Here is an 18,132-nt window from a genome sequence, read left to right as displayed (position 1 = left end):
CACCCCCTTTCAGACTTCTGACTGCAATTTCAGATACCAGCACCTGAAGATGCTCCTTTCTACAACTGCTTAGGGAGCCACCTTTTGAAAGTGGTTACAGAAGCTGGCCTGGATGTCTGACCACACCTTTTGTATTGACAGGTTACAGCCTTGCACTTCAAACTGGAATAAGTGTCATTTCTCTGGTGAGCTGCAGGTAATCCCACTAATTTTAAGCATCTCACAGTTTGGTTTACCTCATGATTGCTTTTTATAGGTCTAATTTCTCTCCTCTGCAGTTTTATACTTTACTTTTTAAAAGGTTATCATAAAAATTTACCCCTTGGACATCAATGGCATGTGATTTTCTACACAAACTACACAGTTCGTGTACAGTAAAGGCATGCCTCCACAGAGGAACGTAGTCCAAGAGGAAAGGCTCTCAGAGGAAATCCCACTTCCATTACTTTGAAATTCACAGGATCAATCTTCAGAATAATGCAGGCATCTGCAAAATCTCCTAATTTATTATTTAAACAAGCAAACAAAAGCTAGAGACAGCCTCCTGTGAAAGCTGTGAGCTTAGAGATTATGAAATGTTCAGATTTTCATAGCCAAGCACATGGTATATGTGTTTAATATGGTATTTTGCATTTTAAAATGAATAAACACTGGACATGTAGAATTCTGGATGTGTTTTTTCCAAAATATTTTACCACACAGAGGTTTCCCTTAAACTGTGAGGGAAGTGTAAACTTGCAGTGAAAATTTAAAATTGTGGTTAATAGACTCTCAGGAGACTGCTATAAAAGTACAAGAAGGCTCATAATTATGGCTGCAATGCTGACTTTTCCCTCACTTGGAAGCTAGCACACCTCCCTCCGTTGTGGCAAATGACTATTACACTATTACCACATACCCTATGTCTCAACTCTATTTAGATTAAAAAAAAAAAAAAAAAAAAAAGAAAAAAAAAAAAAGAAAAAAGAAAACAAAAAGGTAGTATTTGGGAAAAATCCAACTTACTATTTTCCACAAGACAACAGTCTATGGTGGATTCAACATCATTTGCAGCTGAGTGTATGGTATGCAGTCTCACAGACATTGACAATGAATACTTGAGTCACAGAGTATTTTTAAACTTCTCATAATGAAGGAGCAGGGGAAAAAAAAGCATCCAGCAAAAAATTACAGTAAACCATCATAAATTCCATGGTCAAGTCAAGTGCTGAGCTTTCTGAGACTCACTGTGTTGACAGAACAGTCCCAAAGGAAGAGAAAATATGACTGTGAAACACTGCTCCCTGAGACCCAGTTCTCATTTTAGTGACTGGCATATCACGTGCTGTACGAGTAAGGCCCAAAAATGATGAGGGTTTTTGGGAACAAAAACACCAACCTGGGCTTGAGAGGAAAGAGACAGCACTGACTGAGGGCTTCAGGCAGCCTTTAGAAAGCTATCACACAGCACTGAGAAATATGGGAATGGACTTCCTGCCAGGAATCCTGTGTGCATGTGTGTGTTTGCCTCTCTACAGACTCTGTATGTGAACTACAGCTAAAAGTCTGCACATGCCACACAAATTGCATGTTCAGTCAGACTCCTGCAGTGAAAAAGCACCATTTTCCTGGAGGGAGGCAACTTGAAATCAAGTGGAATTAACATTATGTTCTTTGAGTGTATGTGACCATGAGTCATGCACCTCCAAAATCATGAGATTGCCTAGATATGAAGGGATAAAAGAATTACTGAATTTTTAATCTTTTTTTGCTTTCTGCTTTCTGGGTCTTCACAGGTCTGCCCTTGTTTTCAGGAATGATACAGGCCAGAAATGTAAAAAAAAAATAAATACAGAAGCATATAAATATATGAAGTCATGTATAAATACATGACTTCAGTAAGGTAAAGCTCCAATGGTGATAAACTACAAGAGTTAGTATCAGTGAACAAATCCCAAAATACAAAATAGGCAAAAATAGTTATAAACCTGTAATCAGGGCTGTAAAAATTTTCACAATATACTTATTATATGACAATATGATTAAAAAACATGAGTGGTAGGATACAGACTATGAATTCTTCAGATATGAACAAGGTAAGTTGATTTTCTAGCTGCCAAATGATATATATAGCTTCTTCTTAATAACCGTTTGAGTGAGTCACAGTTTCAAAAAGGTTTTTTAATGCTGTTTTCTTTTTTCTATTTTAAGAGGAGCGTCAGCGTTTTGATTCTTATCTTAGTGCTTCAAAGTTTCCTGGGTGAAAGGTATGCTAAAATCCTTACAATCCTTCCCAAAATTCTTCTAGAACTCCTTCCAAAAATACAGCAGTACCCAAACGGCCACTTCAACATATTGGCCAGTCTCCACACTCACAAGCATTTGTTCACTTACTGGCTTTTCAAAAGCTGATGAAAACTGAGGCTTGTACCAGACATGCAAGACCAGAAGCACTCAGAGCTTTCACTCTTCAACCTCAGACACTGGGACTGCAACTTCACAGCTGGCTGAGGGCAGGAGTGGGAAGAGACCAGGACAGCCACAGAGTTTATTGACAGAAGGACGTCAACGGGGCACATAGGTTGGGCAAGCACCATCAGGCAGTGGAAAACCCAGACAGAAAAAGGCTAAGTGCAGGAGGAATGAAAAAAAAAAAAACCTCAAACAAGGGCCCTGTACAGTACTAGCTTCTTTCACATGCACCTCTATTTTTTTAATTCATGTACACAAGGTCCTTATTGGAAGATCAAATATTGTACTTGGCACCTTGTGTTTAAAAAGAGGGATTTATATATGAATACCAATTTTAACTAGAAAACAGTTTAAGCTAAAATTCTCAATGCATACAAAGCATTCTTTCATGAGTAGCATTTTCCTACAAGTCTCCTAACAGGTAAATTGTACTAAATTCTGTCTTGCCATAATTGTTACCAACTGAGCATACGATGAGAATGCTAATTATTCAAGCAATGTGCACTAGCTCTAGCATTCACACTGGAAGACCTTCAAAAGGAAAAAAAACCCATCTGAAGCCAAGCTTTATGCATGGCAAATATTGCATGAGCAGTCTTACTGGATTTGGAAATCAGCTATGAGGCTGCAAGTCACTCTGGAGCAACAGTTAATCAAGCAATTTCAGAAAAAAAATGTAGCTAATGAAGCATTTTTGAAAACACCGAGTATGTCTGATCTGCATACTCATACTGAAAGTGAGCATATATTCATCTGCAGAAACATAGGAAAAATAAAAGAAAAGCCAGCAAACACAGAACAGCTTCTTTTCACTCAATAAAATGCTCTGTAACTAACTGCCAATATGTATGCAAAACACATGTGATATTGTTATATGCTTCTGGATTTTGCTATTTAATTCTAACATTACTGTATGATAATGTCCAAAATTTTATGAACCGCAAAAGATGATCCATATTCTAGCTGCAAAAACAAAACCAAACCACTAAAAAACTCAGAAAACAAAATACTTTTTTGGTCAAGAGGTGAGAAGAATTGCCAAAAAATGTACCTGAAGGTTAAGGCTGGGTAGAGTAGCAAGGAATGATGCTATTTCCAATAAGAATGTTGCAGAGTTTTGTAGTCCCATGGGAGCAGTTAGTGCCAACAAGTTATTCTGGTTTTACATGCTTGTGCTTCCCACAACCAGCCTGTGTATCACATGATATATATACTGTAGCTGATTTAGAAATTTTAAAAAGCCTCCTAAAAGCCATTTTCCCCAAAACCTCTGCATGTATTTTAATTAACAGTGTAGCTTTTAAAAGGATGGAAAAAAAAAACCAAACAAACAACTATTAACTTCTGATAACTGCTCTCAGAATATTTCAGAATACACTGGATATTAAACCGAGAAAATGACAGTCACACAGAGCAGTGTCATGAACTTAATTCGGTATTTCAGTCCTCTGCCACCATTTGTTGTCCTTGTTGGAATGCAACAACTGGTGCAGTGCTGTTAAATACACAGCCTGTATATTTCAGCAGTTGGCCTTTTCAGGGCTGTATCAGGTTCCTCCGTATCTACCAGGTGTCCGTGCACAGTGAACAGTAATACTGATAAATCTTTTCACAGGAAATTAAATGTATCTTATGTCATTCCTTCCAATCAACCAAATGCCATGCAGGTACTCTGTATTTTAGAGTATATAGCATTTCTATTATATTTGTCCAGCCTTAGAAACACATACCAAACTGCAGCAAGGCAACAGTGCCAAGCTCCCTAAGTCAAGTGGCACCCTAAATTTGAAACTTAAAAAAGTGGTACCAAATTGCTCTTACAACCATCCTAGCAAAAATAATGTCTTCTCACAAAAAAATAAACCCCAAAACACTTAGCTGTAGGCACAGGCACTGCATACATCCAAAAATGAGTTTCTGGCTTGAATGCAGAAGGAAAACCTCAGAGGCCAGCAGCCCTGGAAAACTTGGAATCCATTGGAAAAAACTAAATTTCATACGGGGGCAGGGGTAGAATTTAAGACTAAGATACATGTTGCAAAAAGACAACGAACTGGAAGGTCCAGACGAGATGCATGAGAAGGACAGGGAACTCAATCACAACCTGGCTGTCAAAATAGATGCAAAAGGCATGTATTTGAATCACATGTAAAGGAAGTCAAAGCAGAGGCTTCAGAGTGTTGAAATGACACACAAGCTTGTGAGGGATCTTACAACGTCTTTGAAACTGGTTAATAATGTTTATCCTGTATTTCTAGTTCTGGTTCTCTGGTCTTCTCCCTGTCAATCTGTAACTACACTGCCTGTTTCTTACAGAGATAATGTGAGTCCCTCAGCATCTGTCTTTCATTGTAATGTTTAAAGTAGGCTGGATGCTACCATTCACTTTATATGAGTGTGTGTGCATGTGTGTAAATACACACGCACATATATATGTATAGGCACTGAAGACTGCCACAGCTACAGGCCAGCTACATAAGATCTAGTAGTGATTCTCAGGGCTTTCAGTTCTCAGGTGTCTGGTTGGTGTATTAATTTCCAATATCAACATTGAAATGTAGATCATAAAACACAAGAAAATATCCCATCTAAGAATTTTACTTATCAGATATTGGCTGTTCTTTAGGCCTAAGACACTAGTGACACCCTTCATCTCTTTTTCTGTTTTAATTTTTCACTACCCTTTTTCCTGTTTTGCAGCACAAAGGATAAATTTTATGCTATTCAACACATGGCTGTGCAGAGAATATGTGCTTTGTCTACCTTCCATACCAATCACTCATGGTACCTGTGGTTATGGAAGGCTACACTTGGTGGCTGAAATAGTAATTTTCTCTGCACACCTAACATGTTTACTTTCCTATTCTGCAAGGAGTAAAATAAACCAACCCCCGAGTTTTAAGTTCTTTTCCCATTATTTAGTAGCCACAGCCTGTTTCTTCTGTGTCCATACTACAACTCCCATGACCTTTATCCAAATACCCAGTAGTGAACCAAGAGGTTGAGTCTTTTCCTCACTCCTCTACTCTCCTGCTGTCAGGTGAGAACAGGCTCTCCAAAACCCAAGCACATCTTTCATATGCTTTGCTTTGACTTCTCCTTGTTCCCACTAGTGCCACCCAAACCCACTTTTAAAATGTTTGAATTAACAGCACCAAAACTCTCAAACATAAATTAAGACTGTCAAAACATCAGTCCACCTCCCCATAGAGCTTAGGAGTTTGGTTTTGCTTTCGCTAATGTAATTAAGTTCTAGTGGAATATAAAACATAAGAGAAAAATTAGCTCTTCAATATTGTTAGCAACTTAATCTAAAAAAATGGAATCTTTGTTAAACATTTTGTCTGACATTGTCATTCTCTTTCACATCGGGAAGCAGTACTATGTGGATACAGAACTTTGTTATCTAGGAAAGCAGTAGTAATCCTATTTATTTTTAAAGGTCACAAGTATATTTACTGACTAAAAACTGGACAGCTTCCAGAGGTCCCTTTTCAGCCTCAACTCTTCTGTGAAACGTGCTTCTACTTTGTAATTCTCTTCTTGGGGCAAAGCATATGAGACTTGACTACACGATTTTTTACAACTGTTGACTGCTGCAGAATTTGACAATTTAGCTTCTTTACTTCACACTAGCATCAAATGACATTTTCAAGTAAGCAATGGACAGCACTGATCAGCTATGAAAGAGCATACAATACCAAGAAAGGTTGTGGCAGCTTGAGATTTCCAAGATTATTACCCACAGTAAGAAGGAGGGAATGCAAATTTGAACCAGGAGAAGGAAAGCCCTCGAGTGGTGAATAGAAACACCATCAATCTAAATTTCAAATATTTGCACTGAAATAAAAATGTCTATACTTTCTCTTTTCCTCACCATAATGCTGTCCTCTCCTACCCAACTGCATGGCATCAGGTAAAAAGCCACAATAAAGGGATCAACATTTAACTGCACATTACTGATTTTGATACCAACTGCTTGTTGCAAAGAAAGTGAGTTTAAACATACACCCAGGATGCAATGTCTTGCATCACAGAATTTAAATCTTTGATTTCCAGCATTAAGGACAAGGCTGTGAGCTTGATGAGGACATCTTACCAAAAGACACCAGAATCAAAGTTTATTTCCACCCCTTCCTGAAGTACCCACCATTTTTGTTCACAGATGCTCAAATTTATGATTCATTGTTTCAAGTTCCTAAAGAAGTCCACATTACTATTTCTCAGTGAATGTTTTTAAAACTAATGTTTTTAAGTGAACAAAAACATCCATTCACATTTTTATTTGCAAGCAGTAAAAAACAGCCCTTGGAATCAGTAGCTGAAATATTCACAGGTGTCATCTGCTCACTTCTGTTAATATTAAGCCAAAATTTTATTCTTTCTATAAATAAAATTATCTTTGTAGAACAGTTTTGCAAAGTGGACATAGCAAGAGCAAAATCACTCCTCATGAAAGCCTCAGGTTTTAAAACAATGGAGTTTCTGCATTTTTCCACACCTCTCTGAAGTTAATTAAGTGGATGCTTGTCTGTGCACGCACTAAGTCAGTTCTCTATTAATTCCTGTATGAATGTAAATATTTTGGGATAGGAACTTGAGGGTATCACATTCTTAGAGATCCACTGAAATCACACAGCAGCTAGCAATGCCTTAGAGAAACTTGCAATTACAGGCCTTTATAATATAAAATAATCTCAGATTATGTCCCTGGATTTTCAAGTTTCAAAGCTTTCAAGGATAAATGCTCTCAAATAAATGAGGTGCTTATTCTCATAACTGCAAGCTGCCAGAAGGAACAGGACTCTGCAGACACTCTGACATTTGTATATTATCTGTCAAACTGAAATGTAAGTTTTCCCTACTGCTATGCAAAACAGACTATCTGATCTTTCGCTGCTAATCTGCAGTTAGAAACACTGATGCTAAATTCTGCAAAAGGTAGGGAAAATTTAATTAGTTTATAGTGTGTATCCAATCCTCTATATATCTTCTGCTGAAACAGTTCTGTGGGAAAGATTTTGAACCCCAAGCTCCCCAGACTGAATCCAACAGCCACCCAGAGATGTGAGCTCTCCACTTCTCACTGCCTGCCAGCCAAGCACTAGAAATGGACCACACACCACAACTGGGACAGGGAATTAACTGATGAAACTGAGTCAAAACACAGCCCAACCCGGGCAGGGAGTCTTAGGGATAAGAACAAAATTTGTGAGGAAACATCCCCAAGTTATGAATGCAGAATTAATATCTCAAAGAACAAGTCTCAGTTTCTCTCCTTCTCCCTCAAAATAAGACCGTCTCCAAATGACAACGGCTTTAAGAGTTGTGCTTTTGCTCACATGATGATTAAAACAACTAAGTTTTTGGCAGTTGCCTTTTATTGTTAATCCCAATGTGTATCCTGTTCTGTAGTCATGACAGAGATGCTTCCACAAAACAGGAAGTGTACACCTACCATTAAAAAACACAATCAACTCATCAAACATAATCATGCAAACCAAGAAAACATGAACATCTGTAACTTTCAGATTTTCCACCATTAAAAAAAACAACTTAGTGTCAATATGTATAAGGCTATTGTTCAGATTAGTGTTACTCATTAATGCAGAACAGCCAGCTGAAGTACTCAAATTTCTTAAAAACGCATAAACAGCGATTGCTACTACTACTGCTGGATACTACTGGATCTATGAAATATCTAGCCAATATGCAAACACGAAAAAATAATCTTTATATATTAAAAAAAGGCAATTTTTGCTTTAAAGCCATTATGAAATAAAAGTATTTTAGCCTACTACTTCTATTGAGTATGGAAAAATGAAAACCAGAAGTTGTTTCACGAAACAGCATAAAAATCTTTCTCTTTATGAAATGCTTCCTAGCCACATTTTGTAGTCTAATGGTAGCAAAAAAATCATTCCAGAAGTTTGAAATAACACCTGCAATATAGTTTTCATTTGCTTTATTTATTATTAGAGGAACACTTAATGACTGAGTGGAGAGCAGCATTTAAGCAAACTCAAAAAGCAGCATTTAAGAACCCTTCTGAAACTGCAATATTTAATGGAAGATTTGACCAAATAATAAATTGATACTGATAAAAGAAATGTTGTGTGGTTTTGGATAAAAATTGCAAATTACAATTAGTGTTTCAGCATTACATTTTCCTTAAGCTACTCCTGGCTAATGTATAACAAAACACTCCTTATTATTAGAAGCAATTCATTTAGCCTCTTACTACACTTGGAAGTAGTACTGGTAAAGAACAAAGCTTTACCAAACGTAGGTGCAAGGCCTTTCCCTCACCCAGATATTTCTTTTGATCCTGCTGACTTTTTGATTTGCTGACTTTTGCTCCTGGTCGCAAACCTCTGTCTCATTTCTGGCAGTCTATTGTTTGCAAAGTCCCCAAGGAAAAGAACCCAAACGTGTAAGTACTACAATACAGCAAATGCTATCATTAACACGTAAATGAAAAGAAGACTCGGAAACTAAGTCTCCAGTACAACAAACAATTTCGGAAAATTAAAAAGTACTTGTAGAACTTGAAACCAAAGTATTTCTTCCCTTATGTGGAATACTGTGAACAATACTGGGCTCCCCAATATCTCCCCAAAAAAGGAGCTGACAAACCGAAGCAGGTCCTACAGGCTGCCACCAGCATGGTTAGGGAGGTAGAGCATCTGATACCAAAGAGGTATTGAGAGTGCTAGGTTTGATCAAAATAATAGTGACCTCTACTAGCATGTGTAATTTGTTACTGGATAGTTACGGGGTGGACAGAGCCAGGCTCTTTTTGAGGACGCACAGCAAAAGAGAAGAGGGCAAGAGATGCAAGCAGCATCAAGGGGAAGTCTCAGTTGGATTGACACAGCAAGTGTGGCCAAATACTGAAGTACTAAAGAAGTGGCTTCTAGAGAAGTGATGGTACCACTACTCTCAAAGACACCATCAGTGCGACTGAGAAAAGCCTGAGCAACCTCATCTAACTTTGAATTTGGATCCAACTTTAAAGCTGGCTCTGCCTCCAGTGGAAGGTTGTGCCCAGTGACCTCTAGAAATTCTCTAGAGCCTCAGTTAATCTATGGTTCTCTTTATCAACCAGACAGCTCAAGGGATTGTACCTTATTTGAAACTAAGCATGTGAACTTTGCAATTCATTTTGGATTAAAAGATTTGATTGTATAATTATATTAATGGAATTTTCTCAAAGCAATCTAGCATTCAACCCTACAATCACAGCTAAATGATTAACTTGTTAAGTTTCAGTGATTCTCTGAAGTAATCTATCAGCTACAGCCCATGTTTATCCCATGGCCTGTGCTCAAATTACCACCTAGCTTCCTCATCTGATCCAGCTGCACAGATTAATAAATACATGAGGTACAAAGTGTCCTGCGGAAAACAACTGCTGCATATGGACTTCCAAATGTGTTATATAACAAAACCCCACCAGTTCAACGAATTAAATTCTGAGCCTGTAGGAAAGGCAATCAGAGTGGCCATCTGATCCACTCACAAACAGGTTATCTCAAAGATGACCCTGATGTGGCCAGGAAAATAAAAACAACCATTCTTTCAGTTTTGAAGGGGAGAGGTGCAGAGCTTCTTACAGAGTCTTATGGCTTAACAGCCTGAAGTCAGTACTCTTACTGACAGCTTCAGTGGCCCACATCTCAATGAAGCCAGAGTAGCTGTGCTACAAACCATGGCAGTTTTTGTCCTCATAGCCCTTTATTTCCTGCATCTTCCACCATTAAATGTACTGGCACCCAAACTACATTAAAGAAAAAATCCTAGCAGTTCCAACTTGCCTGTATACTGTACTCTTACTGCCCCAAAATTTCCCGTTGATTCTTCTTCATTAAGGTTTTAGCTTCTTGGTTTTCCTTTCGCCCTGTTATTTGTACCTCCACCAATGCTTTCCTCATGCATATGTGATACGGTTTTACAAAACCCGGTTAGTAATAATTCTTTCTAACTTCTCACAAGTTTATTTTATTTTTTCTGTTTTTCCTATACAAGAGGATATTTTTTTCCTATCACCCTTCCTATCAATAATTCTAATTAACTATAGAAGGGATTGCACAAAATGCCAAATTGTCAAGCATTGCTATGATTTACAAAGCTGTGTACATGATATGCGTACCCAGCAATCTTTTAATTCTCTCCATCAGCAGAAAGAAAGTTATCTGTGAGACAAAAAAAAAGTTCTCAAATTGAGTAATCAAGATCTCTAACACATCCACTGGGGCCAGATCATTCTTCCTGCTTCTGAACTGAACTGTCCAGACTACTACAACAAAAGGCCCCTGTTTCACTGACCTTAATGTTTTATGAAGATTATTGTTTTGACAAGGGAGGGCGAGCAAAGAGCAGGTGAACCAAATGAAACCCACATTTTTTAGTCTTTGGGGTGAGAGCAGAAGGTGAGTCACATCTGTGGGGTTAAGTACTAATTCCGTGCTCTACTTCTACAGTTTGGATTTCCCCATTCACTGTCATAAGGTAAAAAAAGGCTCTAATAAATGCTAGTTTTGCAGCTAGTAGGATGGAGGATGATGCACTAGAGTCCCCCTGATGTTGTAGATGGAGTAGGAGCACAAGAGCAGTTGATTTGTTGTTTAATTGAACACAATTCTAGCTTGGAAAACATTCACACATGAGAGGTGACTGCAAAATGTCAAAGCAAATCCAGAACTACTCACAGGAGGGAATACTAACTTCTTGAAACAGTGACTGCTCTGTGATTTTATAACCCCTGTGTTGTTCCGAGCTCTGAAATGAACAAAACAGGTGAGCTCATTCTTCAGTAATCTCATTTGGATTAAAAAAATGCTAATCATGTCTAAAAAAATCTCCAAGCACTTGTAGGAATGCAGTGATCCCTCTCTCTCTCCTCAAATGAGGTATTCAAAACTAAGTATGAAAAAGGTGCAATACAGGCTCTCAGTTGTGTCCGAGTTTGTAACACAATATCCATTGTTTTACAGGACATGTATTACATTCACTCTGTATCTGTTTTTACTTTTCCTTTAAGATATTAGACTTCTCCCCTGTTATTTTTTAACTATACTTCATAAAACCTGTAGAATAAAGATTAAATTATCCAAAGCTTTACATAAATTTGTTTCCCTCTATCGAAGAAGTGCATTCACATCACAATAATTTTGATTGGTATTGCCATGTATTTTAAACGGTGCACTCATGACACACAATTTTAACACAACAGCACTAATAATACTCCCCTAAGATTTCAAAAAAGGAATTCAGTCAAATCAAAGCCTGAAACCTTCCATTTGGTACCTTCCACAATAGGTGACATGCCACCAATCAACACCAGATTGAAATTATGCCATGCAGTTAAATGCCATAGTCTTCTTATGGACTTTAACACGCAATTTGTTTCATCTGGGGCAAAAGCAATGAAATCAAGAAAATGTGACAGGGTTATTTATATCATGACAGTTGTTGGAATCTGTAAATGCAGTACAGATTGATGCCATACAGACACATGCACATATTTACCACAGCATTGTGGGGCTACAGATGAATACAAAGATTGTTCTGAAGTTACTGAGTAGCGTGGCGGGAGAAAAAAAAAAAACAACCTCTTTCATGTTACCATTCTAATATGGACCACGAAGACATCAAAGCAGAAGCTGAAAACCCCACATACACTGCTGCACACCCTATATCCAGCAATTACTATAATATATAGTGGTTAATGCCTGTCATCTAGCAATGTCTTTTTCTTCTCTGTTCCTGCTTAAAAAAATAGATTTTCTTGAGGTCAAAGTCTCTACCTTTATTTGATTAATTACAAAAAGAAAATCTTTAGGAGTTTACCATTCAAAATTCACTTTGATTTTGGGTTCATTGTAAGAGTGGATATAGTTCATTTTTACAGTAGTAAAGACTACGATCTTGGATCTTGTTATGTAGATTCTTAAAAATAATCCACACTAAATCAACTTTCATAGACATCCCAATGTTCTCCAGTTACTGCAATTCCCTTGTATAAATTAGCTGAAAGTGATGTATTGCTCACTTCAGTATCAGATCATTGGCAGAACATAAACAATGTTCAATGTTATTACTGCACCCTCATCTCTCCTTTTCACTGAGGCTGATATTCCAGCTCATGGTCTGGGAGTCACACCTGGAAGCTACAGCTGAACTTCAGAGCTCCTCACAGACGCTTTACTAGATCCTGGCCATTCGAGCATCTCTACTTTAAGGAAAACAGAAAAATCTGCTGATGCTTACAAACATCATGAAGCCAACATTTTTCATGCAGCCTTCTCCTCCTTTCACTATTTAGCTTGTAGCAGATTAGGCACTATACCCTTCATCAATAGCTTTGGCCTTGAAATGTACAGAACCTGGTAAAATACCTCTTCTATAACTCCCCAAGTGTGCTCTCCTTCCATAATCAGTCACAGGTCTTTACCTCCTAATTCCCTGGGTGAACCACATAGTTTGTGGTTAAATCAGCATTTGTCGTTTAGAGTGACATTTAGTTTTCCACCTAAAGGAAAAATCAACAACCTCCCCTTTGGTAGGCCACTTAAAAAAATCAGTGTCAGAAGACTAAGCCACACATTCAGTTTGAATTTATGAAGCATTCATTTTCTTCATGCAAAAAACCAGAGTTTCTTCATGAAACAGAGCTTGTTAATCGAAAGACTCTGACTGGATCACTACAAATACATAGGTATTTTACTCCATTTTTCAGTATTTTATGCTTCCATGAATGTTCAATCAGACTAAACAAAGTAGTGTAATCGCTGCAATTCTACATTTTTACCAGTTAATCCCAGTTTTTATTCAGATACACACTTTTCTGGTGCATTTTCTAACTTCTTCTTTTAAAAATGTGAATATATCACCAGAAATACCTTTACAGACTGACTGAAAAACTTCAGTGACATCTGTACCTCATCTTCCCAGAATGGTTACTGTTTCATTTTCCATTCTGAAAATTAAAAACAAAGAAAAGCAAAACCCAAATATCCCCCAAGTTAAAAGTAACTAATGAAAAGCTATCTTTTTTTTTTTTTTTTTGTCTCAGACACCTGCTTCAAATGCTTTTTTTTCAGGATGAAAATCCTGGCACGTCAAATTGTTTATGAAGAAATGCACAGCAAAGCAAATCTATTTAATTTTAAGAATCAGAGTCCTCTAAGAAGGCAAGACATTTCTTCAAACAATAAAATCTACGTTTTAAATATAGCCAGCTTAGTAAAACTGTCTGGACCTTCCTATGAAACCAGAGGCAAGGACATCTCTCCTGCTGTAAAGCTGAGGGAGAACGTTCACATATTCTCTTTTTCAAAGTTTCTAAAGAGAAATAATTTTTACAGTTCTGCTTTTCAATAAATCTATAAATCTGTCCCACAGAATCTTTCTGGGGAAAGAAAAAAAAGCAACAACAAAAAAAGACGAGCTGATTTTTAGTTCAGCTGTTCCTTCGACAAGAAGAAAAATATGAGGATTATTCTTATCAAAGCGGAGGTGTCAGGCTCCATTACATACCAGGTTCTACCAGCATTATTAGCATTAGTTTTGATTCAGTGCAAGCAGACACTTTTGCAAATCAACAAAATCCTCTTTTAAACAAGTAAACAGACAGATGTCTCTGGTAATAGACTTGTAAGGGGAAAACCACCTGAAACATTCCGAAAAGTTCTTGTTTTCATGAAACACCAAATGCTTAGGTCGCCTCACTGCTTGCTTTTCTGCTGGGGTTTATAAAGTTGTTTTTATCAGCCATACCAGATCTCTGAATGTCTGAGTCTCCGTAAGAACTATGTGTAACCATGAAACATCAATTCTATTCTCAGAAATCCAGCATACGACCCCCGTTCCCTCATCTTTATAAATGCTCTTTTGTATATAGGCACTTTCAGGAAATTGCCCTCCTCCTCCCCCCCTTGCTCCCCACTGTCCGAATCCCTCACACCCCCCTCCCGATCAACACTAGGGAATAATTGCATTTTTGTTGGAGCACTTCCAGCCCCTCCACACGTTCCACTCCAGAAGCAGCAGCATCACGCTGTAGCTTTGGCACACTCCTGTTTTAACACACACACATATGAACACTCATCCGCAGGGAAGTCGGTGCCATCAACCTCACTCCCAAAATAATGACCTTTCACTTCTCCCCCATGCAACTTCCTCTTTGGCTGAAAAATACAGTGCTTCCAAATGAAAGAAATCTTCCTCTTTCGACATTTGACTAGCAGTGTTTTGAAACACTGTTTCTTCCACCTATCTGTACTCCACGTGTGAGCAATCACCACTGCCGAGACAGACAGACAGACATCCCTGGGTGCCACTTCATATCCTGCAAAACTGGCAGGGCACAGTTTTGCAAAGGCCTTTTCCCCTCCCCTTTGGAAGCTGGAGAGCAGAAACTCTTCTCCAAGTTCCAAGGATCAGAGTGCGTATTTCCCCTCCTGCGAAAATAAACTCTTTAAATCCGTACCTTCCTTGGGCTCGTCCGCTTCCGAGCTCATGGTGCCGGGCAAGGCTCTGGGACCAGATCCGCGCTGGGATGCAGCCCAAGTTAACTTCTCTCCCTTTCTCTCTCTCCCAGAGAGAGGAAAGAAAGAAAGAAAGGAAGGGGAAAAACAAAAAAAAAAAAAAAAAAAAAGGAGCGAGAGGGCTGGGGTTTTGAGGGGAAAAGTCTCCGAATTCAGCAAATCACGACTAACCTACTTGCAAAGGATCCCGCCCCTTTCTCAGCTGCACACAGCGACTGTGTGAAAAAACAGCACCTCCAGAGGAACCCCGGTTTTGCTCGCCAGCTGTTGCCGTTTATGAATCTTATTCTCCCCAGTCTGTAGGAAGGGTGGAGTTTTCACTTGTTGCAGCTTGCCAACGTGGTATGAGAAAGCAAGCAGGGAGAGGCCAAAAAAGCCCTGAGTGCAGAGCAGTGTCTGATTGCGATGGCTGACAATCGCACTGGGGCTCCCTTAACTTGCAGGAAAATCTATTTTAAAGCGTTTTATTTTTAAGCCTAAATGGTGCATTTCAACACGGTTCGCTATCTGGAATTACTTCTGTAGCCTCCGTAATTACACTGACTAACACTGGATGACTTAATACGTGCTCAAAGATGAGAAGTGGCAGCCCTCTTTCAGGTAGTTTAAGCTAAATAATTTTCTTTCACTCACGCTCATTGCATGGTGCCATCTAACCTGAGACCAGCAATTCACCTTAAATTCTAGGAAAAACTATCTGGTTTCTTTGGGCTACAGTTGCCCCACACACATCCCAGAAAAGATGGATATTTTTAACTACTACACGATAAAGTTTTACAGCAAGAGAACAGGGGTCTTTTGCAGCCACCTCACAGTTTGCAATCTGTCACACGTGCTTTCAGTGCAAAATCAGGGGAGTTACTTGGAACCCTAGTGTCAATTAGCACAGCCTCCAGGAAAATCATTGTCCTCGGGAACCATCTTTCCCTGCTTACTCATTTAATGGATTTTTAGCACGGTGAACAGGACAAAACCTCGCTGGAAACATGACTGCTCTGACAAAAGGAGAGGTGTGGTCTCTCAAGTGAAGGCCTGATGGCACTGCCAGCTCCAACATGCAGTCAAATTTCAAATTCCCACCCACCTCTCAGTCCCAAGGTTAAATGTGTGGGCCTGAAGGGCTGTCAGGGTCTCCCGGAGGTAACACCATTAACAGCTATTAACAGCTAGCAAATGCTTGACTGGAGTCAAGTAGAAGTAAGTGTATTTCACGGTGAAGTCAGAAAGAGATAAAGCTGATAGCTGCCCTGCACTGTAGCACAGAGGAAAAAAAATAAAGTGTTCAGATTGTAACATTCCCTTGTACTCGTTAAGGCTTAAACATCTCAAAGCTGGAAAGACCAGATGTAGGTAGGACGGTCTTCTAAATAACAGATACAGTATGAGTTCTTTACCTACAGCAAAGATGCTCTGTGGACTGGGGTAAATAATACTTCAGAATGCAAGCACTTTCATCCTATTTGCAGTTATTTTATGGTAAGGACTGTCCTTTGCCATGTACTTCTCCCACACCTAGGAAAGACAGATTTCATTTTATTTAAAAGGTTTTGGTGACACTGCCAATTTCCTGTTTTGCAATACACATAATTCCATGGGTTCCTTAAAGCTATTCCTTAAGAAGCTAGCTGTCTTCTACAGGCCTTATCATCTCCTGTGGTGTACAACACTGCATCCTTGAAAGCACAGAGAATGAAATTGAATATTACCCTAATTACAACCCAGGAGTAGGTAAAGAAGCCAAATTTTCAAGGTTAAAAAAAAAAGAAAAAAATTAAAGTACTAGTTTAGGGTAATTAGGAGATTAAAACCACTCAAAAAACGTCACACAGAAGAGACAAGGGACAGGAAGAAACATAAGGTTAGTCCAGAAGAATTGCAATAGCCTCTGGGGTCCTTTAATCAAAGGAAGTGTTGTAGAGAGATAGGAATATAAGCCAGCATCAAGATCCCTGCATGATCAGATTTACATATTAGATGGACGTCTTTTGTTATTTTAGATGACAGACAGAGAGGGATAACAAGACTTGTGATTAAATGTCAGCAAGTTCTGCAAATTAGGATTTCTCAAATCTCTCAGAAGTCTTATACCTTACTGGATAGATAACAAAAATACAGTGATTTTGTTTCTTCCTACAGAATCAAAATCACGTCTCCTCATGCAATCCTGTTACTCCTGCACACAGGGTCTCAATTCAGACTCAAGAAATTGTTTTTTCTTTCATTTTGGTTGTTAGGCTTCTTAAAAATACATGCACTGGCTGAAAAGACTCCAACCTGGCTAAAGACTGGTTAAGTATATAATTTTCTGTTCTCAGGTTAAGGAGGGACTTGTATTGGCATACAGTAATGGGACATTATCACCTTCTTCTGAGTCTGCACCAAATCAACTTTAATTATTTTACTTAGAAAGACAGAAAAAGTAATGGAATGAGGCAGGTTAAAATTAAGCAGAGTCTGTGAAAAACACTGGGGCCCAGGTAACAGATGACAATACGTCTACAGGGAAGTGACATTTATCAAAGCATCCAGATTGATCTGGATCCCATGGTGAGTAAGAAGGCTGGAAATCCCAAAAAATCCCCCTTTAATTGTGAACTGTGCATGTGATTTGGAATAGGAACGACAAAAAAAAGAATTACATAAATTCCAAAAACATAATTAGTAGGTAGAGCTAAATTTCATAGGCCAGATTCTCTTACAGAAAAATACCTTCCTACAGTGAAGGCCTAAAACTCACCACACATTTGAACTGTCATGGAGGGAAGACCAGAATTCCCAGAGGAAAATGAAACAGTCTGTATGCAACACACATAAAACAATGGGCTGCATACTTCAGTGGCTAAAAGTCTAAAATCTTCAAAGCTGGGTAAGACAAGGGGAGTACGGTCCTTTCCATCCTTCTCTGCAGAAACAAAAAAATTCTGGTTTTACTTTGCAAAAAAATTTAGCTAGTTTTGGTTTGGCTTGGCTTTTAACTCATGGTCTGTAAATTGTCCTGACTTCTGCTAAACCCTAAGGGAGAGTTACCACAGAAAGGGCAGACTAGAGCTAGGCCTTGGCTAACTACAGTAGTACATGGGGAATTGTGAAGGGATGGGTCAGCACATCCCCCATCCAGCTCAAAACCCTG

The 18,132-nt window shown here is 38.6% G+C and overlaps 1 protein-coding gene across 5 annotated transcripts in view; it reads right to left on the bottom strand.

The window, feature by feature from the left end:
• TNFAIP8 (TNF alpha induced protein 8) overlaps positions 1-18,132 on the bottom strand; it is a 57,613-nt gene that overhangs the window by 5,044 nt on the left and 34,437 nt on the right. The window contains exon 1 of one of the 5 annotated variants that reach the window (XM_088156752.1): positions 15,174-15,317. The exons of 2 other annotated variants lie outside the window; for them this stretch is intronic. Coding sequence is in view for 1 of the 3 variants with exons in the window: in XM_014874359.2 (XP_014729845.1) it covers positions 14,945-14,975 (31 nt within the window). In the remaining 2 variants the exon portion in view is untranslated. Of the gene's footprint in view, positions 1-3,502; positions 3,524-14,944; positions 15,318-18,132 lie in introns of those variants that run through there. 2 more of the 5 variants (XM_014874359.2, XM_088156753.1) reach the window with 2 other exon arrangements.

This window comes from Sturnus vulgaris, chromosome Z (genome assembly GCF_052056855.1).
Source record: "Sturnus vulgaris isolate bStuVul1 chromosome Z, bStuVul1.hap1, whole genome shotgun sequence".
NCBI classification, from domain to species: Eukaryota; Metazoa; Chordata; class Aves; order Passeriformes; family Sturnidae; genus Sturnus; species Sturnus vulgaris.
This window is presented reverse-complemented; position numbering and strand designations above follow the sequence as displayed.